Genomic DNA, 27,820 nt, shown 5'->3' with positions numbered 1-27,820 from the left:
GAATGAAAACTAACCTTTTCCAGTCCTGTGGCCACTGCTGAGTTTTCCAGATTTGCTGGCATATTGAGTGCAGCACTTTCACAGCATCATCTTTCAGGATTTGAAACAGCTCCACTGAAATTCCATCACCTCCACTAGCTTTGTTCGTAGTGATGCTTTCTAAGGCCCACTTGACTTCACATTCCAAGATGTCTGGCTCTAGATTAGTGATCACATCATCATGCTTATCTGGGTCGTGAAGGTCTTTTTTGTACAGTTCTTCCATGTATTCTTGCCACCTCTTCTTAATATCTTCTGCTTCTGTTAGGTCCAGACCGTTTCTGTCCTTTATTGAGCCCATCTTTGCATGAAATGTTCCCTTGGTATCTGTAATTTTCTTGAAGAGATCTCTAGTCTTTCCCATTCTATTGTTTTCCTCTATTTCTTTGCATTGATCACTGAAGAAGGCTTTCTTATCTCTTCTTGCTATTCTTTGGAACTCTGCATTCAGATGCTTATATCTTTCCTTTTCTCCTTTGCTTTTCTCCTCTCTCCTTTTCACAGCTATTTGCAAGGCCTCCCCAGACAGCCATTTTGCTTTTTCACATTTCTTTTCCATGGGGATGGTCTTGATGCCTGTCTCCTGTACAATGTCACGAACCTCATTCCATAGTTCATCAGGCACTCTATCTATCAGATCTAGGCCCTTAAATCTATTTGTCACTTCCACTGTATAATCATAAGGGATTTGATTTAGGTCATGCCTGAATGATCTAGCGGTTTTCCCTACTTTCTTCAATTTAAGTCTGAATTTGGTAATAAGGAGTTCATGATCTGAGCCACAGTCAGCTCCCGGTCTTGTTTTTGTTGACTGTATAGAGCCCTAAATTTAAAATCCTTCAGCTACAAAGACACTTGTCTTCTGTTAGCCTTTCTGACAATGAAAATGCAAGGTAAATGAATAAAGATTTCTATAGTTTTCCTTTGAATAATAAGACTTTTGTGATTGAAACAACCATATGGCTTAATAATCTGGTCCAATCCACTATTATCTGTACATAAAATCACTGCAGATGGTGACTGCAGCCATGAAATTAAAAGACGCTTACTCCTTGGAAGAAAAGTTATGACCAACCTAGATAGCATATTCAAAAGCAGAGACATTACTTTGCCAACAAAGGTCCGTTTAGTTAAGGCTGTGGTTTTTCCAGTGGTCATGTATGGATGAGAGAGTTGGACTGTGAGGAAAGCTGAGCACCAAAGAATTGATGCTTTTAAACTGTGGTGTTGGAGAAGACTCCTGAGAGTCCCTTGGACTGCAAGGAGATCCAACTAGTCCATTCTAGAGGAGATCAGCACTGGGTGTTCTTTGGAAGGAATGATGCTGAAGCTGAAACTCCAGTACTTTGGACACGTCATGGGAAGAGTTGACTCATTGGAAAAGACTCTGATGCTGGGAGGGACTGGGGGCAGGAAGAGAAGGGGACGACAGAGGATGAGATGGCTGGATGGCATCACCGACTCGATGGACATGAGTTTGAGTGAACTCTGGGAGATGGTGATGAACAGGGAGGCCTGGCGTGCTGCGATTCATGGGGTCGCAAAGAGTCGGACACGACTGAGCGACTAAGCTGAACTGAACTGAACTATAGTAATTTCTCTGAAGAATTTACTTTGTTGTCCAAAATTGGGACGATAAATAATTTTTCAATTCCTATATCTATATGATAGCCAAAATTATGTCATCTAACCAAAGTCCTTGAATTTTTTAATGCTAAGAATAATATTTCTGTGTTCAACATTATTTCTTGTGAGCAATGTTAGGTAGAGTATGAACTTCAGGTTACTCAGATTTATTTGAATAAATTAAACAAATCTATTGAGAAATGATGAAGGATGAATGAGGGTAAACTAGATATATTTAGAATGTTTTAGGAAGCCTACTCTTAACTCCCACCCTTCTGCCTATGACAATACTTTTCCCAAAAAGTGTCCCCATGTTCTTTTGAAATAATTCCCTGTAAGGATAATTAATGCCACACTTCCTGAGGGAGGGTATATTTATTCTGGGGTATGCATTCATGTGTGTATGTGTGTGTGCATGTGTGAGTGTGTAACAGGATGGAAGGATGGTAGTAACAGCATCATGGAGCGTGTGTCCCATAAGTAATCTAAAATATTATTTCTGTTAAAATAAATGCAGGCAGAGCCAACAGTATGAACTCTACTGAATGTACCTGATGACACATTACTTTGATTCCTTGAGGTTCTTTGTTTTTTGTACTTGTTACCAAGAAATTGGGGCCTGCATTTGTGAGTATGTTACAAAGTTTAAGATGTTATCTAAAATTATTAAGTAAAATAAAACAGACTATCACATAAAATGAAGAAGCTATATTAATTTTCAGATCAACCATGGGATTAAAAATGTCCCTCCTTCAGCTGACTCCCCCCAAACACATCCCAACTGACAGAAATTAGCTGCCGTCTATGGGGTTGCACAGAGTCGGACACGACTGAAGCGACTTAGCAGCAGCAGCAGCAGCAGCAGGTCAGCAGCCAAAATTAGGAGAAGGGAGCTTAGAAAATCACAAAGTTTTGAAAGACTCAGAATCAAGAGGTAAAGACTGACTTGACTTTACTTGTCCAAAGCAAGTCATCCTTCTTGAAATGAATAAATGTCCATCCTTCTTGAAATGAATAAATGGAAAACCAGTTTAGAGATACCATAAGAAAGCTTCAAAATGTGTTGGGAATTTTTTTCTTTAAGATAAAGTAGTTGACTTGTAAAGATTCATTCATTCACTCATCAAATATTTAATGAACCCCCACTAGGTGCCAGATATTATTCTATCCAACGGGGCACAGCCTTTGCTGTCATGGTGGTTAAAATTTCTAATGGAGGAGATAAACAACAAACACATACACACAACATAATGGCAGGTATAAAAAGTGCTATGACAGAAATAAAATAGGGTGGTATGATAGAGACTGCTGGAAGCTATTAGTTTAACTGGGACGGTCAAGGAAGGCTCATCTAAAGAAGTGCAATGAAAGAATCAGCCCATTGGAGGGAAGACACAGCAGAGAGAGGGAGCTATAAAATGCAAACTGTGTGAAGCAGAAGCCTGTGCAGCTTGTCTGAGCAAATGATAGGAATGAGTTGAAGAGGAAGGAAGAGCCAGACCAAGAGGAACCTTGTAGCCCATGGAGGAATTTGGGGTTTTATTCTAAGTATAGCAGAAAGCCAATTAAATATTTTTCATAAAACAGTGACCTGATTTGATTCAAAAAGTTCTAAGAACAAACTGAAGACTTTCTAAATGGATATTGTATTATCCAGGAGTTTTCATGATACCACAAGTTATGGAATGTCTTTAATACAAGACATATGAAAAGACGGGGGGTGGGAAACAGGGGTAAAAATTGAGGCAGGAGAAAGGAAATTTTCTATCATCAGTAGTTTAGGAATTGGCCATAGAATAAGAACAGGCATAAACAAGTGAGAAAGTGCACATAGCAAATATTAGACATTTAAAATTTTCTGACTTTAAAGATATGTTTTTCCATTGTAATAAATTTGGGAAGTTGGGAAAAGATAAAGAAGAAAATGAAATCACTTATAATTATATCACCCAGGAAAAAACTTATTATCAAAATATCATGGATGTCCATTCAGTTTTTCTTCAATACACATGCATACAAAATGAGATAGGATAATATTTTTGTAAGTTGTGAGTTCTTTACCTTTGAACTATAATAGAACAAATATAGTGTTCAGTCTGTAAGGCTATATTAAAGGCGAGACAGTGCTAGAACAACATTTGCCTGTCTTTGAGGGGACATATTAACTAAGGTTCTGAACCCAATTCCAACCTCGATGTATGTGGAAATTTCCCCACAGCAATTCTTGGATGCCAGCAGGATGTCCTACAGTTCAACTCAATTCTGATACTGTCTATCCAAAGATAGAATCAGATTCTTTTGGTAAGGGGCTCAATCCCAGCAGAGCACTCTCTACTTCAGCTGCAAGTCCCAAGCCCAGGCTGATACCTGTAATTCTAACCAACCAGCTTCAAACTGGAAGTTTCAAGGATTCCCTACTCAGGTTTGAATACTTTGCTAGAATAGCTCACAGAATTCAGGAATACTTGTTTACTTACTAGATTGCCCATTTATTATAAACAGATATTAAATAAATGGACCCTTATTCCACAGCAGCATTATTTACAATAGTCAAAATATGGAAGCAATCTAAATGTCCATCAATAGATGAATGGATAAAGAAAATGTGGTATATGTACACCAAATCTCTTTTTTCTTTAATTTATTTACTTTAATTGGAGGCTAATTACTTTACAATATTGTGGTGGTTTTTGCCATACATTGACATGAATCTGCCATGGGTGTACATGTGTCCCCCCAGTCCTGAAACCCTCTCCCACCTCCACCTCCCCCACCATCCCATCCCTCTGGGTTGTCCCAGTGCACCGCCTTTGAGGGCCCTGATTCATGCATTGACCTTGGACTGGTCATCTATTTCACATATGGTAATATACATGTTTCAATGCTATTCTCTCAAATCATCCCACCCTCACTTTCTCCCACAGAGTCCAAAGGTCTGTTATTTATATCTTTGTCTCTTTTGCTGTCTTGCCTATAGGGTCATCATTACTATCTTTCTAAATTCCATATATCCCTGTTAATATACTGTATTGGTGTTTTTCTTTCTGACTTACTTCACTCTGTATCATAGGCTGCAGTTTCATCCACCTCATTAGAACTGATTCAAATGTGTTCTTTTTTACATCTGAGTAATATTCCATTGCTTACATGTATCACAACTTACTTATCCATTTGCCTGCCAATGGACATCTAGGTTGCTTCCATATCCTAGCTATTGTAAACAGTGCTGCAATGAACATTGGGGCACATGTGTCTCTTTCAATTCTGGATTCCTCAGTGTGTATGCCCAGCAGTGGGATTGCTGGGTCATAAGGCAGTTCTATTTCCAGTTTTTTAAGGAATCTCCACACTGTTCTCCACTGTACTAATTTGCATTCCCACCAATAGTGTAAGAGGGTTCCCTTTTCTCAACACCCTCTCCAGTATTTCTTGTTTGTAGGCTTTTTGATGGCAGCCATTCTGACCAGAGTGCGATGATACTTCATCGTGTTTTGGATTTGCATTTCTCTGATAGAGATGGGAATACCAGACCACCTGACCTGCCTCTTGAGAAATCTGTATGCAGGTCAGGAAGCAACAGTTAGAACTGGACATGGAACAACAGACTGGTTCCAAATAGGAAAAGGAGTACATCAAGGCTGTATATTGTCACCCTGCTTATTTAACTTCTATGCAGAGTGCATCATGAGAAACGCTGGGCTGGAAGAAGCACAAGCTGGAATCAAAATTGCCAGGAGAAATATCGATAACCTCAGATATGCAGATGACACCACCCCTATGGCAGAAAGTGAAGAAGAACTTAAAAGCCTCTTGACGAAAGTGAAAGAGGAGAGTGAAAAAGTTGGCTTAAAGCTCAACATTCAGAAAATGAAGATCATGGCATCTGGTCCCATCACTTCATGGGAAATAGATGGGGAAACAGGGGAAACAGTGTCAGACTTTGTTTTTTGGGCTCCAAAATCACTGCAGATGGTGATTGCAGCCATGAAATTAAAAGACACTTACTCCTTGGAAGAAAAGTTATGACCAACCTAGATAGTATATTCAAAAGCAGAGACATTACTTTCCCAACAAAGGTCTTTCTAGTCAAGGCTATGGTTTTTCCTGTGGTCATGTATGGATGTGAGAGTTGGACTGTGAAGAAGGCTGAGCACCAAAGAATTGATGCTTTTGGGTGTTGGAGAAGACTCTTGAGAGTCCCTTGGACTGCAAGGAGATCCAACCAGTCCATTCTGAAGAAGATCAGCCCTGGGATTTTTTTGGAGGGAGTGATGCTGAAGCTGAAACTCCAGTACTTTGCCCACCTCATGGGAAGAGTTGACTCATTGGAAAAGACTCTGATGCTGGGAGGGATTGGGGGCAGGAGGAGAAGGGGATGACTGAGGATGAGATGGCTGGATGGCATCACTGACTCGATGGACGTGATTCTGAGTGAACTCTGGGAGTTGGTGATGGACAAGGAGGCCTGGAGTGCTGCGAATGGGGTTGCAAAGAGCTGGACATGACTGAGCGACTGAACTGAACTGAACTGAACTGATAATGAGTGATGTAGAACATCTTCTCATGAGTTTGTTACCCATCTGTATGTCTTCTTTGGAGAAATGTCTGTTTAGTTCTTTGACCCATTTTTTGATTGAGCTACCCCAGCTGCTTGTATATTTTGGAGATTAATTCTTTGTCCATTGTTTCATTTGCTATTATTTTCTCCCATTCTGAAGGCTGTCTTTTCACCTTGCTTATAGTTTCCTTCATTGTGCAAAAGGTTTTATGTTTAATTAGGTCCCATTTGTTTATTTTTGCTTTTATTTCCATTACTCTGGGAGGTAGGTCATAGAGGATCCTGCTGTGATTTATGTCAAAGTTTTTTGCCTATGTTTTCCTCTAGGAGTTTTATGATTTATAGCCTTACATTTAGAGCTTTAATTCATTTTGAGTTTATTTTTGTGTATGGTATTAGAAAGTGTTCTAGTTTCACTCTTTTACAGGTGGTTGGCCAGTTTTCCAAGCACCACTTGTTAAAGAGATTATCTCTTCTCCATTGTATATTCTTGCCTCCTTGTCAAAGATAAAGTCTCCATAGGTATATGGATTTATCTCTGGGTTTTCTATTGTGTTCCATTGATCTATATTTCTGTCTTTGTTCCAGGACCATACTGTCTTGATGACTGTAGCTTTGTAGTATAGAATGAAGTCAGGCAGGTTGATTCCTCCAGTTTCATTCTTCTTCTTCAAGATTGCTTTGGCTATTCAAGGTTTTCTGTGTTTCCATACAAATTGTGAAATTATTTGATCTAGTTCTGTGAAAAATACCATTGGAACCTACAGATTGCTTTGGGTAGTATACTCATTTTCACTATACTTATTCTTCTGGTCATGAACATGATATATATCTCCATCTATTTGTGTCATCTTTAATTTCTTTCATCAGTGTTTTATAGTTTTATATATATAGGTCTTTTGTTTCTTTAGGTAAATTTATTCCCAAGTATTTTATTCTTTTTGTTGCAGTGGTGAATGGGATAGTTTTCTTAATTTCTCTTTATATTTTCTCATTGTTAGAGTATTAATTTTATATCCTTCAACTTTACTATATTCATTGATTAGCTCTAGTAATTATCTAGTGGTATCTTTAGGGTTTTCTATGTAGAGAATCATGTCATCTGCAAACACTGAGAGTTTTACTTCCTATTTCCAATCTGGATTCCTTTGTTTCTTTTTCATATCTGATTGCTGTGGCTAGGACTTCCAAAACTATGTTGAATAGTAGTGGTGAGAGTAGGCACCTTTATCTTGTTCCTGATTTTAGAGGAAATGCTTTCAATTTTTCAGCATTGAGGATAATGTTTGCTGTGGGTTTATCATAGATAGCTTTTATTATGTTGAGGTATATTCTTTCTATGCCTGCTTTCTGGAGAGGTTTTTTTTTTTTTTTAATCATAAATGGGTGTTAATTTTGTCAAAGGTTTTCTCTGCATCTATTGAGATAATCATATTGTTTTTATCTTTCAATTTGTTAATATGCACACCACATCATATATATGTGTGTGTGTGTATTCATATATGTATATACAATGAAATACTTGTTCAGCTGTGATCCTAAGGACTATAGCCCACCAGTGTCCTCTGTCCACGGGATTTCCCAGGCAAGAATCCTGGAGTAGGTTGCCATTTCCTCCTCCAGGGGATCTTCCTTACTCAGGGATCAAACCCACGTCTCCTGTATTGCAGGTGGATTCTTTACTACTGAGCTACCAGGAAAGCCCCAAATGAAATACTACTCAGCCATAAAAAAGAATGAAATTTGCCACAACATAGATGAAATTAGAGAATATTATGCTAAGTGTAATAAGTCAGAGACAGACAAATACCATATGATCTCATTTATATGTGGAAACTAAAAAACAAATGGCTACCTTGGTAGCTCAGTTGGTAAAACATCCGCCTGCAATGCAGGAGACCCTCATTCAACTCTTGGGTTGAAGGAAGTGTGCTCATCTTCTCCAGCAAGAATTCCAAAATTGCAACTCACTGCTGAACAATCATCCACAGGAAAATGTTGGATCCCACCAAAAAAAGATAACCCACTTCTAAGAGCAAAGGAGAAGCCCTAGCAAGATGGTAGGAGGGACGAAATTGCATTTAGAATCAAACTCCATGCCCACCAGAGACACTCGGAGAGCACAAACAAAATCTTATGTGCACCAGGAGACCACACAGAGACTGAGCCAGATCTGCCTTTGAGTGTTTGAGTGTCTTCTAAGGAGGCACAGGTCAGCAGTGACCTGCCACAGGGGCAGGGGCTCTGGGTGCAGCAGACCTGGGTGTGGCATAACTCCTCTTGGAGGAGGTCATCATTAACCTCACTATAGAGCCACCAGAACTTACACAGGACTGGGGAAACAGACACTTGGAGGGCACAAACAAAACTTTGTGTGCATCAGGGCCCAGGAGAAAGGAGTAGTGACCTTACAGGAGACTGACCCAGACTTGCCTGTGAGTGAGTGTCCAGGAGTCTCCGGCAGAAGCATGGGTCAGTGATGGCCTGTTGCAGGGTCAGGGGCACTGAGGGCAGCAGTGCATGCAAGGGATCTTTTGAAGGAGGTTGACATTATCTTCATTACCTCCACCATAGTTTGGTCTCAAGTCGAACAACAGGGAGGGAACACAGCTCACTCATCAACAGAAAATTGAATTAAAGATTTACAGAGCATGGCCCTGCCCATCAGAACAAGACCCAGTTTTCCCCACAATCAGTCTCTCCCATCACAAAGCTTCTATAAGCCTCTTATCCTTATCCATCAGAGGGAAGACAGAATGAAAACCACAATCATAGAAGACTAATCAAACTGATAACATGGACCACAGTCCTGTCTAACTCAATGAAACAATGAGGGTCACCCAAGGCAGACAGGTCATGGTGGAGAGTTCTCACTGGAGAAGGGAATGGCAAACCTCTTCAGCATTCTTGCCTTGAGAACCCCATGAACAGTATGAAAAGGCAAAAAGATATGACACTGAAAGATGAACTCCCCAGGTCAGTAGGTGCCCAATATCCTATGAGAGAAAAGTGGAGAATAACTCCAGCAAGAATGAAGAGACAGAGCCAAAGCAAAAACAACACCTAGTTGTGGATGTGACTGATGATAGAAGTAAAGTCTGATGATGTAAAGAACAATATTGCATAGGAACCTGGAATGTTAGGTCCGTGAATCAAGGTAAATTGGAAGTGGTTAAATGTTAAGAAGGAGGTAGATGACACCTCAGTTGAAATGCACTGGGTTGAGGGTCAGAACAGGGATTTGATGAACCAGCTTTGTACTTATATATGTAACCAAATTTTCAGGCTTGTTGCTAGTCAACTCCAAAATTCTCGCACAGTTGGGAAAGTTCTATAAAGCAGCTTGCTTTGAAGAGTGGCCTGGATGGGGTGCCAAGCTGAATTCCATCATTAGCCCACTAGTAACATTATGTGGAATTGTCTTTAAAAATCAACAAAAGAGTCCATTTTTAAACACCTGCCTCCTTTAAAAAAAAAAATTACAGGGCATTGTATTATGGTAGATCAGAGAAAGAATTGTGGTGATCAGCATCAACAAAATGCCATCGGTAAACTTGTAAGGGATTTAAACTTGACTTAAGCTGATCACCTTTGGAGAAGGAAATGGCACCCCACTCCAGTGTCCTTGCCTGGAGAATCCCATGGACAGAGGAACATTGTGGGCTACAGTCCATGGGGTTGCAAGAGTCAGATGCAACTGAGTGACTTTCATGTCACTAAACAGGAGACAGCAAGAGTGAACATCAGCAGTTTAGGAATCAGTGAACTAAAATCGCCTGGAATGGGTGAATTTAACTCAGATGACCATTATATCTACTACTGTGGGCAAGAATCTCTTAGAGTAAATGGAGTAGCCATCATAGTTAACAAAAGAGTCCAAAATGCAGTTATTGGGTGCAGTCTCAAAAACGACAGAATGATCTCTGTTCACTTTCAAGGCAAACCATTCTTATCACAGTAATCCAAGTCTATGCCCCAACCAGTACCGCTGAAGAAGCTGAAGTTGAATGGTTCTATGAAGACCTCAAGACCTTCTAGAACTAACACCCAAAAAAGATGTCCTTTTCATTATAGGGGATTGAAAAGCAAAAGTAGGAAGTCAAGAGATACCTGGAGTAACAGGCAAACATGGCCTTGGAGTACAAAAAGAAGCAGGGCAAAGGCTAACAGAGTTTTGCCAAGAGAGCACACTGGTCATAGCAAAAACTGATGCTTTTAAAATGTGGTGTTGGAGAAGATTCTCAAGGGTCCCTTGGACTGCAAGATCAAACCAGTCAATCCTATAGGAAATCAGCCCTGAATATTCACTGAAAGAGCTGATGCTGAAGCTGAAACTCCAATACTTTGGCCACCTGATGTGAAGAACTGACTTACTGGAAAAGACCCTTATTCTGGGAAAGATTGAAGGAAGGAGGAGAAGGGGATAACAGAGGATGAAATGGTTGAATGGCATCACCAACTCGATGGACATGAGTTTGAGCCATCTCCAAGAGTTGGCGATGGACAGGGAAGCCTGGTGTGCTGCAAGGCATGGGTTCACAAAAAGTCGGACATGACTGAGTGACTGAACTGAACTGAAAAAACAAAACAAACTGAAATGACAACTAAAACTCACAGAGAACAAATGGGTAGGTTGCCTGAGGGGAGGAGAGTGGGGCAGGAAGGGATGAAATAGGTGAAGGGGATTCAGGGGATTAAACCTTTAGTTATAAAATAAATAAGCCATGGGGGTCTCATATATAGATAGCATAAAGAATTTGACCAATAATACTGTAGTAACTTTGTATGGGGACAGATGATCACTAGATTCATCAGTTCAGTTCAGTTCAGTTCAGTTCATTCACTCAGTCATGTCCAACTCTGCGACCTCATGAATCGCAGCATGCCAGGCCTCCCTGTCCATCACCAACTCCCGGAGTTCCCTCAGACTCACATCCATCGAGTCAGTGATGTCATCCAGCCATCTCATCCTCTGTTGTCCCCTTCTCCTCCTGCCCTCAATCCCTCCCAGCATCAGAGTCTTTTCCAATGAGTCAACTCTTCGCATGAGGTGGCCAAAGTACTGGAGTTTCAGCTTTAGCATCATTCTTTCCAAAGAAATCCCAGGGCTGATCTCCCTCAGAATGGACTGGTTGGATCTCCTTGTAGTCCAAGGGACTCTCAAGAGTCTTGTCCAACACCACAGTTCAAAAGCATCAATTCTTTGGCGCTCAGCTTTCTTCACAGTCCAACTCTCACATCCATACTTGACCACAGGAAAAACCATAGCCTTGACTAGAAAGACCTTTGTTGACAAAGTAATGTCTCTGCTTTTGAATATGCTATCTAGGTTGGTCATAACTTTCCTTCCAAAGAGTAAGCGTCTTTTAATTTCATGGCTGCAATCACCATCTGCAGTGATTTTGGAGTCCAAAAAAATAAAGTCTGACACTGTTTCTACTGTTTCACTGTCTATTTCTCATAAAGTGATGGGACCAGATGCCATGATCTTCGTTTTCTGAATGTTGAGCTTTAAGCCAACTTTTTCACTTTCTTCTTTCACTTTCATCAAGAGGTTTTTTAGTTCCTCTTCACTTTCTGCCATAGGGTTTCTCTTCACTTTCTGCCATAAGGGTGGTGTCATCTGCATATCTGAGGTTATTGATATTTCTCCCAGCAACCTTGATTCCAGCTTGTGCTTCTTCCAGCCCAGCGTTTCTCATGATGTACTCTGCATATAAGGTAAATAAGCAGGGTGTCAATATACAGCCTTGATGTACTCCTTTTCCTATTTGGAACCCATCTGTTGTTCCATGTCCAGTTCTAACTGTTGCTTCCTGACCTGCATACAGGTTTCTCAAGAGGCAGGTCAGGTATTCTGGTATTTCCATCTCTTTCAGAATTTTCCACAGTTTATTGTGATCCACACAGTCAAAGGCATAGTGATGATTATTTCATAATGCATGCTAATATCAAATCACTATGTAGCTCATTTGAAACTAACATCATATTGTACGTCAACTACATCTCATTTTTTTAAACAACGTGGATATTATAGGACACAAATCAGTAGCCAGATAAAGAGATTCATAGGGCAAGGTATAAGGAAGATGCATGCCCACTCCAGTCAGACATGCCCACTCCAGTCAGACATGCCACTCTCCCCACTCTCCATGTATTCACCAACTGGGAAGCTCTCTGAACCCTGTCTTTTCTAGGGTTTTATGTAGATTTCATTACATTGGCACAGTTGATTAAATAATTGTTTTTTGGCAATTGATTCAACTTCTAGCCCCTCTCTCCTGCCCCGAGGTCAGGTGTTAGGAAGGAAGTCCCAATACTCTAATCATATGGTTGATTCTCCTGGGAGTGAACCCCCACCTTTGCATAAGACCCAAATGCCACCTTCCCTGAAACAGTTTCAGGAACTGAGCACAAAAGACCAAATATTATCCCAGGGGTCTTGTCCCTCAGAAGATTCCAAGGGTTTGGAGATGAAAGCCAGGAACTATGGAATAAGAAAAAACTATATATCGGAAATAAATATTTGGTCATTCAGGTCACCAAATATATATTTTTTCTATAAATTACAGTATTGTACATGCAAGGTAGACTATTACAAAGCATGTGTGCCCTATTTTTTCTGCCAGCGCACAATGGGCCGCCTTTCTGGGATACAGTTTCAGAAAGACTGGACCTGTTCTTCAGAGCTCCCTCTTAGGTGTGAGTCACTTTCTGCTCTGTTTTCTCAAGTTGGTTAGTCCTAAATGTAAGAAAAGCAGTTTTATTACAAGGGGCAAGGTTTATGAGGAAGGCTAGGTTGTATTGTCCAAATAGATGCAGTCAGCTTTGTTTCATCTAAAAGTACTTGGTTCCTTTCCATTCTCCACACATCAGTATACTCCTCCAAATGTGGCTTCATCCCACCCAAACATGTGTTTCCTTGTAGAGAGAACAAGGGAAAGTTAGATAATTTAATTTTAAAACAAAAAAGTTATTTCATCTTCCATTCTTAGAGTCACATCAGGGAACCAGGGAGAGGACAGTGATGTACTCACTTTGGGCACATAATTTAAGGGGGTGCCAAAAACCTCAGTAATCAAGATAAATATTGTTACACAATATTTTAAAAAATAAAAACTAACATAAAACAACCTAGATTTGTTTTAAATATCAAAGATTTAAATAAAGACAGTATGACTGATAATTTTCCTCTTGCCTGCTGCTGCTGCTGCTGCTGCTGCTGCTGCTGCATCATGTCAGTTGTGTCCGACTCTGTGCGACCCCATAGATGGCAGCCCACCAGGCTCCCCCGTCCCTGGGATTCTCCAGGCAAGACCACTGTGTTGGTTGCCATTTCATTCTCCAATGCATGAAAGTGAAAAGTGAAAGTAAAGTCGCTCAGTCATGTCTGACTCAGCGACCCCATGGACTGCAGCCTACCAGGGTCCTCTATCCATGAGATTTTCCAGGCAAGAGTACTGGAGTGGGGTGCCATTGCCTTCTCCATTCCTCTTGCCTAAGGCTCTAGTAATATCTTTCAGGGCACTGTTTCTAATATTATCTGAACCTACCAAACCAGAGTTTCTGGGAGTGAGCCCCAGGGATTTGTATTTTATTAAGCTTCCAGTGTGATTCGTATGCACACTAATTTCTGGAGTACAGGAAAGTTGTTCTGGTGATCTCTGAAGTTACACTTTGGTAACATTCCAATGACATAGTCATTGATTATATGAAAGGATATTTCTCTAAATATTATACAATAAAATAGTTATTTTAAACCAAGGGTCAACAGACAAACACACCCAAAACCCACAAAATAATCAGTTCAGGAGTGAAGAACTTTTACTATAAACACATTTTATATTAAATTTTGCCTTAAAGCAGCTAACATTTTAACAAGATTCTGATACAAAAATTTGCCTTTGGTGGCCACTGTACAGCAGCATCTTCAGCACAGTTTCCTAAAAGAGCCCCTGCCACTGAAATGTGTGCCTGGAGAACTGGGAAGAGAGAGGACCCTGAAGTCAATGGTTGCTTCAAAGTCATCTCAATCTCGCTCTCTTTCTCCTTTGTATTGCAAACAGAGAAAGCATTTCCAGTAATAAAGAGCATTTCTCTCAGTAAAAAAAAAAAAAAAAATTGCCTTTATATTGACTGCTCATCAGTCAATACTGTATGACCAACAGTCCATAAGACACTGAGAGCCAAATGATAGAATTGTGAAGAGGTAGAAAGCCATTTTCCAGGACTCCAAAATCACTGCAGATGGTGACTGCAGCCATGAAATTAAAAGACACTTACTCATTGGAAGAAAAGCTATGGCAAACTTAGACAGCATATTAAAAAGCAGAAACATTACTTTGTCAATAAAGGTCCATATAGTCAAAGTTATGGTTTTTCCAGTAGTCATGTGTGGATGTGAGAGTTGGACCATAAAGAAGGCTGAGTGCTGAAGAATTGATACTTTTGAACTGTGATGCTGGGGAAGACTCTCGAGAGTCCCTTGGACTGCAAGGAGATCAAACCAGTCAATCCTAAAGGAAATCAATCCTGAATATTCTTTGGAAAGACTGATGCCAAAGCTTTAATACTTTGGCCATCTGATGTGAAGAGCCAAGTCATTGATAGACCCTGATGCTGGGAAAAGTTGAAAGCAGGAGGAAAAGGGTATGGCAGAGGATGAGATGGTTGGATGGCATCACCAACTCAATGAACATAACATCTTTTCACCGAGAGATGCTGAAGGACAGGGAAGCCTGGCATGCTGCACTTCATGGGGTCGCAAAGAGTCGAACACAACTGAGTGACTGAACAAGTCAGAGAGTCTAAACACAGCAGTGCTACTTAGGACCAACCAATACACCTATTGATGGAGCTCAACTCCAACTAGACTCTTACTATCAAAGGTCAACTTAGTGGTTTTATAGCCTTTTATCTACCAAGGATCTTGAATTTTTTCCTATAAGAACTTGTTCATTGTCATGGATTCTATGTTACACCACCCAGAGCTCTTTTCATGAGCGGAAGAGTTAATTTCCCCAAGCTCTTGGGAATTTGTTGTCTGGCATCATTCAGCTGTCAATTGCTTTGAGAACTGCCACTATAGAAAAGAGTCATTTCAACCCACAATCATTCTCCTTGCTGGGAACCCCTGCCTCCAACAACTGGCTAACACAAAGTAAAAAGCCTGGCTTCCTTGCACCAATTCAGGACAACTCCAAAAGGCCATCCAACTTCAGAATTCATAGCATGGTCAGCTGAGGCCTTCTCCCTCTTCCCAAGTCTGTTTATTTCTCCTCCCCTTCCTGTTTTGATCCTGAGACCACTCCCTAATAAATTTCATATATGCAAATCTCCACCAGAAAGTTTACTTTCCAATGAGCCCAACCTGGAACTTCCTCACACTGAATCAATTAGAGCTTGAACACTTTACATATGATAAAAGAAGTACCACAAGGGGAAAAAAGTGATTTAGCCAGTAAGTTCTGCTAATCATTGACACTAACATGATTGACATGTCATTGGAATGTCAATAAAGACATCCCAGTATTTTTTTCAAGTCTCATTTTCAATAATACCATATCCATATGTTTATGCCAGATGAATTTTTAGGTCTTTACAAGGCCGTATTAATTTAAGGTTCAGGAGACTAAAGAAAATTCTAAAATGGGGTCCATCTGAATTTAGAGCATCTTTCAGATTCAACTGTATGGTGTTCAGAATGACATTTTGATCTTCTCCATTTATAGTTTGATGAACAAAGTAGAAATTAGGATGATGACTAAAAGAGAGTAGAAAGAAAAGCCATTCACTATACCGGAGAATGAAGCGCTCTCTCTGCTGATGGGGTGGGAGCATCCTGACAGGCAGCTCTGCACCAATATCCTATTTTAGCCTGTATGGGGCTGACAGGTTGAGAAAAAAATCTAAATTCCCTCAGCCTGGATTATCCTCTTTCATAGCATCCCTGATTAGATCACTGCTGTAGAAGCAAGGCTGTGACTCACCCAGACTATATGACTCCCGGTCAGAGTTGGTGACTAATAACAGAACTCTGGGTTAGTTTGTTGTTGTTTTTAAACTGTCAGGTTAGAAAAGGTACTTCTAATCTTAATTTTGGGATACCTCAGATGAGCCCCAAATATCTTAAAGTGTGACTAAAAATTCTCAAAACAAGTTGCTCTTAATTTTCTTCAACTTAAAAATAGGCTACATGAGAGTTTTAGGGAAGAAAGCCATCTTTGGCCTGGAGAATATATCCAAAATATGCTGGTATCTGCAGTTCCTTCCATATTTCTCTTCCTATAATTCTAGATTACCAAAAAGATTAGGAATCACTAACCTAAGGCTTCCAAAGTTGAGGTGTAATCCTTTCCCAAGTGACAGCCACAAAGCAAATGTATCACACCCCACCTAAAGAAAGGATAAAAATAAGGCAGAAAAGAAATGTCTAGCCATGTGCTATATGACCCTGAGCAACAGCTCTCCCCTGTCTGGGCCTCAGTATTTTAACTTAAATCCAGAAGACCATGAACTCTAACACTCAGCCAAAACTGATCTGACCGGACACAGGCTAAATCCCTCCCCAAGCTACCTGGAGACTGGCTCCTCCCAGTTCCTCCTTCCCTTTCAAACCCTTGGTTAAATAGCTTCCCTTCTAATGGCTTTGCCCTGGAAGCAGCGCGTCCCAACTCTAGCCTGAAGCAGCTCTCCCCAAGATGAGAAATGCTGCCCTCCTCATGGCCAGGGCAACAAGCCTTCACCTCAGCCTGTTGCTTCTGCTTTCCTTCCTGCCAGACCTGGACCAAGGTGTGAGAGTCAAGGAACTGAGGTTTGTGACACTGGTGAGTAGACTTCTCTCATTGCTTTTCCTTTAAATCTGTTTGCTACCAACAGGGTCTGAAAACCAAGTATCACTTTCATTTTACCCTAGTATAGTCTCCCAGAGACCCAACTCAGAAAGTGAATAAGCAAGTTTTGCAAGTTCCTTGTAAAGAAGAATGAACGTGTCCTAACAAAAGCGTGTTTGATTTGGCTATTTTTTACTTTGCAATTGTTATTTACCTAATCACTTACTTTACAACTGCCTTAAATGTTTTCCTCCTGATAACCATACAAGAACAGGAGGTGCCTCCTTTAGGTCTGTTTAGCACCAGTAGCTAGACTGGTTTCATTTAGTTTAATGATTATTTGTTGGCAAGCCAAAATTCTGTCATTTTCTCAGTTTAATAACCCCTTCCCTTTTTGTTTATCAGGAAACTAGAAAATATATTTATAAGCAGTCATTGAAACATAAAAGTAAAACCCAAGAATTCTAGGATGACTTCCTGAAACAGATATGGTTGATCATTAAAATCATGTTTTTCCCCACACATGTGACATGTTAGGAAGCATGACAAATTATGAAAGGGGGATGGGGAGGCTAATGGATGTTGTCAAGGAAAGAAGATATACTGTTGGCATCATTTTAAAAAGTAGATAGGGAGAGAGTTTGTGATGTTAAGGGGATTAACCACTTTACTAACAGTCCTGAAACTGATTCTTTTATATCTCTTGGTTTCTGTCTTGATCTTTGATTGTCTCTGTTTTTCTATTTCTCTTTTTCCTGTTTCTCTCACTGTCTCTCCGTGTACTTTATAGGCTCTCTCCATCTTTGTTTTCTTTATCACATCTTTTCATTTGATACAGTAGAAGTATGCTGATAAGTATATTTTCTTCCTGAAAGAATATCCAAAACTTTATACTTTCAAGGGAGGTTACCTTTTACATAAAAATTAAACATGAAATTCTTATTTTCTCCAGTTTGCTGTACTCAAAATTTCTTTCTTTCCCTTCTATAGAAAAAATTTCATAACAACATGTTTTTGCAAATCATGATTCTTCATCCAGTAAATCTTTACTAGGTCATGAGTCAACAATGAGTGAGAGAGAACCAAAGAAACATATCGTCAATTTATTTACAAAAGATTCACCAGTGTTCACAGAATTCAGGCATCTGTGTTGAAAAAGAAAGTCTTATAACATGGAAATCCATGTGAGTTAGACTTTTACTTATATCTGTAGAAACTGCACTGTCAACACTGTGACAAGCTGGCGGAGGGGTAATCTTCGAGATATTACAGTGAACTCGCACCTAACTACATCTGGTCCATTCTCTCCTCCATGTTTTACAACAGCCCAGGCTTGCTTCCCTGGCTACCAAACTGTTGTAGGTTTCCTTTCTCCCACTCCATTCTTGGTTAACATGTGTTCAGGAACTACAAGTTAATTCTTCCTTAAGAAAAAGCTTACAAAGTTAGCTCTCTTGGAACTAAAAGATTTAACAATCACTATACAAGACTAATGTTAACAATTTTTCCTACCACAGCTTTCTTCCATTAATGGTAGATTGAGGCAACAATACATTTTTCTTTGCCATAAAACTATACCTAAGGACTTAAGCCAGAAGATATCTCTATGTTCTTTTTACTGATTATAGAATATATCTGACTATAAATGGTTCAATTATATACCCAGGGAATTCCCTAAAAATGATTAGGAGAACCAGAGTGAAAGAAAGATTGTTGTTGCTATATAGTCACTAAGTCCAGTTTTTTTCCAACCCCATGTAGCTCACCAGGCTCCTCTGTCCATGGCAAGAATACTGGAGTGGGTTGCCATTTTTCTCCCCAGGGGATCATCCTGACCCACGGATCAAACCCACATCTCCTGCATTTCAGGCGGATTCTTTACCACTGAGCCACTGGGCAACAGTTCTCAGATTTAGCAAACAAAAATCTCAATGAGATTTTCAATATGAATTATGTTACATTGTCCTCCCAACAACCCTACAAAATAGGGTTACCAGAAAACACAGGATGCCCAGTTAAATTTGTATTTCAGATAAACAGCAAATAGTTTTTTAATATACATATGTTTACATGCAATATTGGGGCATCCTACATTTTTATTTGCTAAATCTGGGAACTGTTCTATGAGGTTTTTGTAAAAACCTTATTAACCCTGTTTTCTAGTTGAAGGAATTGAGGCACAAAGAGATTAAGCAACTTGCTCATGGTCACACAGCTAAGATTTGAACCCACGCTGTATGATTTCAGAAACCTGGCCTTAGTATTAGACATATTCTGTTCCTGCCATGTATGTCTAACCCAGCACATGGAGCTGAGGCCTCCCCATCAAGGTCTGTGTGTTGGCTTCACACATATTCAGCAGTGGTTTTCCACTGCAATCCAAGAAGAATAAATCTTCCTCATTCTGAAAAACTGTTCTTGGCAGAAATAGCAGGGAACTGTCCAGTTCTTGTTCTCTCATGAACAGAGTCACCATGTGCCTTTTGAAACAGGTTCACCAGTGCGTATCTAGTGGAATGCTAGTTCGACAAGATGTTAACAGGTTTTGCTTGATTTTAAAAAATAGGTTTCTATAGTCAAATCAGTTTTGGGAAGAAAATGTGAATTAAACTGTGTTTAAAAGTCTCTTAAATGTGGGATTTTGCAGAGTCTTTAATATTCTAATATAATGTCCTTAAAGGTTCTACTTGACCTTTCATCATTTTTCACCAAGGAGAACTGAAGATATTAGATAGTTATCATGTCCACTGGAACGTTAAGCTAACAGGTTATGGTGTTTGCACTCAATTTCTACCACCTGTGAATTCTAAAGTATTTTGTCTTGTGGAGACACACTTCTATGTGTAAGTACACTTGAGGAGGGCTTCCTAGGTGGCATTAGTGGTAAAGAACCCACCTGCCAATGAAAGAGACATAAGAGATGTGGGTTCGATCTCTGGGTGAGGAAGATCCTCTAGAGAAGGGCATGGCAGTATTTTTGCCTGGAGAATCCCATGGACAGAGGAGACTGGCAGGCTAGAGTCCATAGGGTTACAAAGAGGTGGACATGACTGAAATGACTTAGCACACACAGCTTGAGGAGGGGAGAAGCTAGAGAGAATAGGCAGGGGATACTACCAAAGGTCAGAAGGAGCACAGTGTGGATCCAGTTAGATCAGAAAGCAATAGAATTGGCGGAAAAAATATCAATTTGTTTTTAAAATTGTGAAGGCAGAGGAATCTCTTTGGGTTGACTGTGTATATTAAGAAAGAGAAAGAAGTCAAAATGACTCTGTTTTCTAATTTTTTTGTTGGGAAAATGATGACATCGTGGAGACAGGATACATGAAAGGGATTAAACATTTGAACTTCTTGAAAAGAAATATGAGAGGGAATTCCCTGGCAGTCCAGTGTATGGGACTCAGCATTTTCATTGCCAAGGTCCCAGCATTCAGTCCCTGGTTGGGATAGATCCTGCAAGTTGCATGATCTAGCAAAAAAAGAATAAAGGGATGTAAATATCAAAGAAATTTACAGTACTGTATATTACACAATCCCATACAATGTAGTGGTTAAAACTGCAGGCTCATGAATCAGACCACTGGGGTTTGAATGCCAGCTCAACCTCTTCCAAGCTGTAGGACTTCAGATGAGTAACTTAACCTACCTGTGTCTTAGTTTCATCAACAGTAAAATTAGGATAATAGTATTTCATGGAGATATTGTGAGGCTTGAGTTAATATACAAAAGTACTTAGAAGCCAGTCTGGTAAATGCCTTAAAGTTTGCAACTACTGAGTTGTGTTGACTATATATATACTCTACATATACTCATTCAATTACCTCATGTATGTGTTTTGTTTTTTTAAAACAGTAAACTGAAGCCTGCTTCAGTTTATTTACATGAGCTTCTCTCATTTTTTAAAAAATAATGTTCATATAACCAGTTGATTAAAATGTCAATTTTTTTCTATCTATTCTTTTTATTCTCAAACGATGAAGTATTTACATGTCCTTTTGCTTTTAAATTCAATCAGTTTTCTTCCCAGATTTAGGCCCCTGCCCCAATAAAAACTGGAAAAAGTATATATTTAAAACATGACAAGTTAAACAGATTTTACTCATTTCAACCATTGTTTGACTTCCTAATCTGTTGATCTGCAGGTCTTTTCCTTCTTAACTTTTGATACACACACAGTTCCTTCCTAACTTTTTGCCAGAATGGATTACAGTTGCCCTTTTATCTGCTTTCATCTTCACTGCCCATGTTTGAACAGTACCTTTGATCACAGGCAGGAACTTCACAAGGGTTGTAAACCTCCTTCTCACTTCTATTAATGTAAAAATTACAGTTACAGCTACCAAATTATAAGCATCCACTAGATGCCAGTTTCCTTGCACTTTGTATTTTGAATCCCCCAGATGATCCAGTAAGGCCTGTGATATCATCTTGGTATTACACAGCAGAAATGGGGAGGATCTGGGGCTTCTCTGTGGTATACTGGGTGCTGCAACTGTCAGGTGGTACATCTCCTACTTGGGGGTTGGCTTATAAAAGACATATGTACCAGATAAAACTCTCTCTTGGAAAACAAAAACCAGGGCTCCAGCCTCAATTCACAGAGAGCCCTCTGATCTTTTTCCCCTGTGCTGTGGCCCCCTAATTGCCAGGGCCGAAAAGCCATCCAGGGAAGCTGTAGGTGCTTCAGAGTCATTTTCTGTACAGATCACTCTGAACTGAGGGTTGGTACTGGGACAAGTAAGAAGCCACTTCAGTTTACTTCATGAGCTTCTCTCACTTTTATGCCTGTGTATTTAGCAAATTTTCAGGGTAATGAACTGATCAGGGACATTATATTGGGCTCAAGTCATTTCAGCCAGCCAGGTTGGCACCATGGGCTTTTGAAAGCTTTCAACACGTCCTAAATCCAAAGGAAGAATTAGTTATCTGTCACAGTTAGGAAAATAAAAGTGGGGAAGAGATGATTAGAAATTAACAGAAATGTTTTTTGAAGGAGGACTATTTCCCTTTGCTCAATAGGTAGTTCTCATTTGCCCTAATATGCTGCCTGCTGTTGCCAGCAGAAAAGGAAGTATAGTGGATAACTAAGTTAAAGCCTGAATAATGTAACAACAATAACCAAAATAATAGTAACAAATACAGTAACAAATCTAATGTACTAAATATATCCTATATGTTCAGTACTATGATGATAGCTTTGCATGCATTACACATTTAATTTTCGTTCTCCTCCTATATGGGAAGTAACGATCTCATTTTACAGAGAGGGAAATCGAGATATGAAAAAGTTTAAGTTAAATCATTTTCCCTGGGTCACTTGGCTAGGTGTTGACAAAGCAAGGGTTTGAATCCAGGTCTAACCAACTCAAGCCCAGAGCTTTTCTGAGATGTCATGCAGTTCCACTCAGTTTAACATACAGTTTCATCCTTCCTCTCTCCTGCAGGCTCAGTATCCTCCTGGGCCCTAAATACATCCCATTAGTGTGCCAGGCCTTTCAGCCTTCCTCATGGGGAGTGCAGGGTGCATTCCCACCCTGAGTCCCTTAAGAAGCAGTTGGCTTCCCTTCTAACCTCTGAAGTGTCATTCATGTACTCAACTCATTCCTTTCTACCCAAAATCTTTCACTTTTTAATTCTCTTTACCAGCGGAATTATTTCTCAGTTCCTAAAAGAATAAAATTAAATAAACTTTTTCTTCATGGCAAGGTTTGTGCATCAAGAGATGTTCATGACTTGGAACATACCTAACAAAATAGGAAGTGGAGTTTAATGCCACAAGCCAAGTTCTCTTAGCAACCAAGTGAATGTGCCAGGAGATGCAGAAGCTGGACATTCCAGGAAGATAGAACATGAAGGCCCTGAAGCTGGAACACACTTAATGTACTGGATAGAACAGCAGAGTCTCCTCTGGCTAAGCAAGCTTAGCAAAAATGTAAGGGAAGAGCATGGCCATGGGCAGGACCACATCAAGTAGTGTCTACGGAGCTATTGTAAGGACTTTGAATTTTATGCAAAGAGCAGTGGGAAATGATATAATGTCTGAGTCAGTGGAAGTACATGAAAAAAGACTGGCCACACATGAGCTGATCATTGTTGGAACAAGTGATGGATTCATAGTGGCTCATTATGAAAATCTCTATTTTTGTATATTTTTCTAATTTTCTGCAAAAAAAAAAGTGTGATAGAATAAGAGGACATTCGAGGGTTCTAAAGCAATCAAGACACTATTCTGACTTACACTTTAGAGCTCTTGACTAATGGCAGGGAAGGGGGACTAGACAAGATGTCCTCCACATCATACACAGTGCACCAAATCTGGTCAACAGACTCAAAGGAGCAGGATCAGTCACATGGGCACCAAATCATGGTTCTTTTTAAAAAGTTACATTTGATTTAGTAGTAGTAGTGAAAGTTGCTCAGTTGTGTTCAACTTTTTGTGACCCCATGGACTACAGACCACCAGGCTCCTCTGTCCATGGAATTCTCCAGGCAAGAATACTGGAATGGGGTATCATGCCCTTCTCCAGGGATCTTCCTTCTCCAGGGATCAAACCCAAGTCTCCTGCATTGCAGGCAGATTCTGTACCATTTGAGCTACTAGGGAATTCCCTTTTGATTTAAAAGGGTAAAGTAAATGTGATATGGTGGAGAAAACAATGGGCTAGCAATCATGGGAGGGAGGCAAGAGATCTGGATGGCTTATTTCATCTCTTTAAGCCTTGTTTTTCTTATTTTTTCAGTGCAGCAATAGTGCCAATCTGTCCTCACAGAGTTGTAAGAATTAAAAGAGATGGCAGGGGAAAGAGTTGTACAAAACCATGGAAACACAAACATAAGGGGTTGTTATTATCCTGGATGTCTTCCTTTTGTAATCTGCAAATTTGTAACTTGCAAACAGTCCTACTGAAGTACCAGTAGGTTCACTACCAGTAGTACAGTAGTACCACTAGTCTTAGGCTTCTAAAAGATTTGATATACTGTGACTGCTGGACTGAGAACAGAAGATATACATTTGGGCAGCAGCTAAGAAGATTGCCCTGCCACAGAGTTAAAAAAAAAAAATTCCTGAGCATAGTCCAAAGCCTCCAGGTAAAGTGAAGAAACTCCAGAAGCTCGAGAACGCCACCTTCATGTGCTTGAGGGACAGGTGTGCATGTGTGCACATACACACACACACACATATACATGTTGATTTCTAGCACTGGAGGTGGAAGATGGTTCATTAAGTGTTTCTGTGGAACACCCCTTCCAAAGAGTTCATAGCATGTGTGAGCCACTACCTCAGAAACCCTGAAAACCTACTGAAATGTCCATGTGTGCTCAGTCATGTCCGACTCTGCAAAGTCATGGAGCCTGCCAGGCTCCTCTGTCCATGAAATTTTCCAGGCAAGAATACTGGAGTGGGTTGCCATTTCAGGAGATCTTCCCCATCCAAGGATTGAACCCACGTCTCTTGCTTCTCATGCATTAGCTGGCATATTCTCTACCAGCACACCGCCTGGAAAGCCATTGAAATGTAGGGGAGTACAATTATTCCTGACCTGTAAAACAGAGCAGGAAGGCTTGCCCACGTCTTATGGTTTTGTTTCAGCTTTGCTCTTTAAGATACTCATCTAAGGATACTACACTTGTTTTTCTCCCCAGGCCATTCTGTCATTTAGTTGCATATCCTCAGATTTATCTGTTAAATAATGTTTGAGGATGTTTCTTACATCAAGGTTTTGGTTTCCTCTGATGCAACACAACTCTTACACACACACACACACACATAATTTCCAATTTTAGTTCATAAAAAAGCAGCAGGTCCCAGATTTTCCACTGGTGGGAGGCTAAGAGGCATGTTAGAGCAGAGAGAAATGAGCCTCTTATGTGGGTTCAGAAACTGGTGTTGGACTCACAAAACCTGTTTGTATTTCTGCTCAACCACTTACGCACCATGTGACCTTGGGCAGGTCATTTAACTAAGGCCAGTTTTCTGGTGTGTGAAATGAAGATAATGATAGTAATTGCTTTGTAGAATTGATGAGAGGATTAGATATATGAGAAGCACAGCTTCTAGGACAAAGCAACCATTCTAGAAGTGTTGAGTTATTGTGATTACAGGCTGGTAGGAAGTGTTGTAAGTTATTTTGCTATAGTGTCTCTCATCCAACTTCTCTGGTTCAGTGACTCACAGCTAAGGGTAGTTTTGGCCCCTGGGGGACATTTGGCAATGTCATAATTGGGGAATGCTATTCTAGTGGGCGAAGGCCAGGGACATTGCTAAACATCCCTACTATGCGCAGAACAGTCCTCCACAGCCAAAATGCCGACTGTGCTAAGGATGAGAAACTCTAGAAACTAAACAATGTGGAGTTTATAATCCACTGAAACCAGATAGTAATTTTGTTTTTCAGATCTGGGAAAGTCTTAGTCACTTAGTCATGTCCTACTCTTTGCGACCCCATGGACTATAGCCTGCCAGGATCCTCTGTCCATAGACTTCTCCATACCCACTTGAGTGGCACGCCTTTTCCTTCTCCAGGGGATCTTCCCCACCCAGGTCTCCTGCATTGCAGATTCTTTACAGTCGGAACCACAAAGGAAGCCTTCAAGTACTTTGCACAATTACCTGCGATCTAAAAAGTATAAAATGTGTTTTGATTGTGGAAACAGAAGCACTAATGATTAGCCTCAACAATTCCTGATCATGATCAAGTCACCCCTAGTGACTAATAACTGTAGATGCCCATCAGAGAGTACACAGCTAAGTGACCATTCATGACAATAATTCCTTACCTGACCAAAATAGTTTCTTAAGATCCACCACACCATTGTCCCTGTTTGCCATAGCCTGTTCTACTGAGATTTCAATTTCTTACCAGTTTAGATGGCTAAAAGATAAGTTTTCTTCAAACACCAGAGACACAACCTAGTCTTAGAAGCCTCCCTCCTTTTCCTTTTCCTGGAATCCCATCTCAAAGATGACTAAACTCTGAGACTGTTCCTTACTCTGTGTCTGCTGAACTGTTTTACAAGATTTCAAAAGAACAGCCTCTTGGCTTTGTTTTCAGTGGAGCACGTTAGCCAAGTAGTATGTGTGACCAGTGCAGGAAGTCTCAGAGAATGCAAGGTGTTAGGCAGCCCTCCTCTGTATTAAAAATGTTTGCTGATACCAGTGCAGACTTCATCTTGTATTTCTTGAGTTTTTCTTTTCTTATCTTTTGCTTATAAAATAGCTTTGTGTTTGGTTCAATATGCTATTCAGAAAGCATATTAAAATCAAAGTACCAAGGTTTCAACCCTGGTTCATTTCCTGGGATGGGAAGATCTGCTGGAGAAGGGATAGGTTACTCACTCCTGTATTCTTGGGCTTCCCTAGTGGCTCAGCTGGTAAAGAATCCACCTGCAATGTGGGAGACTGGGTTTGATCCCTGGGTTGGGAAGATCCTTTGGAGAAAGGAAAGGCTATTCACTCCAATATTATAGCCTGGAGAATTCCATGGACTATATAGTCCATGCAGTCACAGAGAGTCAGACACAACTGAGCAACTTTCACTCACCAAGGTTTCAAAAGTCCAGACTACCCTCCCCAAATAGTAAAATGTGCAAAGAAGCACGATGACATGCACACAAATCCAGAAGCATGTTCTTAAAATGTTGAGAATTAGCTTTTCTAATCTCACTGGCAAGTTCTTTATCCTTAACTTCCTAAAAACTAATAAATCATTGGCCAAAGATGGTCACAAACTGCATGTAGCATTTAAAAGTGACTATTATTATGTGTCAAAATGTTAACACTATTACTACTATAATCATAATTAGGGAGGGGATATTTCTCATCAGTGGAGAAGGCAATGGCACCCCACTCCAGTACTCTTGCCTGGAGAATCCCATGGACAGAAGAGCCTGGTAGGCCACAGTCCATGGGGCCGCTAACAGTCAGACATGACTGAGTGACTTAACTTTCACTTTTTACTTTCATGCATTGGAGAAGAAAATGGCAACCCACTGCAGTGTTCTTGCTTGGAGAATCCCAGGGATGGAGGAGCCTGGTGGGCTTCCGTCTACGGAGTCACACAGAGTCGGACACGACTGAAGTGACTTAGCAGCAGCAGCAGCATTTCTCATCAGAGCTTGTCTGTAATAAAGTGATCTTGCTAAACTTTGTTTTTCCCTCTTGCCCTATATGATGTACAAATCATTCTCCACCTGTGGAGACCTGTGGGTCACCTGACTTCTAATGACTCATCATTCTCATTCACATTACTTGAAACAATAACAGTTCACTAACCGTTTTCCTGTGTTTCTGGTAATGTGAATAACAAAATGATTAGGAAAGTGTTAGTAAACTTAGAATAGCAGTTTTTAACCTAAAATTTACTTGAGGAGGTTTTTAAAATCCTAATGCCCTGGCTGCATCTGAAACTAATTAAACCAAAATCACAAGGGAGGAATCCAGTCCTTAGAAATTTTTTAACTCCTCAGTTGATTCCAGCAAGCATCCAATGTTGAGAACCAGAGGTTTAGAAGAAACCTCCATCACAATAAAAAAAAAAAGTAAAAGTCGCTCAGTTGTGTCCAACTCCTTGCAACCCCATGGACTATACGGTCCATGGAATTCTCTAAGCCAGAATACTGGAGTGGGTAACCTTTCCCTTCTCCAGGGGATCTTCCCAAACCAGGGATCAAATCCAGGTCTCCCACATTGCAGGCGGATTTTTTACCAGCTGAGCCACAAGGGAAGCCCTCTATCATGATGAACAGGCAAAACACCTAAGCTGGT

General features: G+C 40.3%; 1 protein-coding gene across 1 annotated transcript in view; it reads left to right on the top strand.

Annotated features, from left to right (window-relative positions):
* The first annotated feature begins 16,923 nt into the window (after positions 1-16,923).
* The window catches only part of ACP3 (acid phosphatase 3), a 37,873-nt gene continuing 26,976 nt past the window's right edge, over positions 16,924-27,820 (top strand). Inside the window, exon 1 of the mRNA XM_068983755.1 lies at positions 16,924-17,049. Within this exon, the coding sequence (XP_068839856.1) occupies positions 16,924-17,049 (126 nt within the window). The remainder of the gene's footprint in view (positions 17,050-27,820) is intronic.

Source organism: Capricornis sumatraensis, chromosome 1 (genome assembly GCF_032405125.1).
Source record: "Capricornis sumatraensis isolate serow.1 chromosome 1, serow.2, whole genome shotgun sequence".
NCBI lineage: Eukaryota > Metazoa > Chordata > Mammalia > Artiodactyla > Bovidae > Capricornis > Capricornis sumatraensis.
The sequence above is the reverse complement of the archived record's forward strand: the minus strand, read 5'-3'. Positions and strand labels throughout refer to the sequence as shown.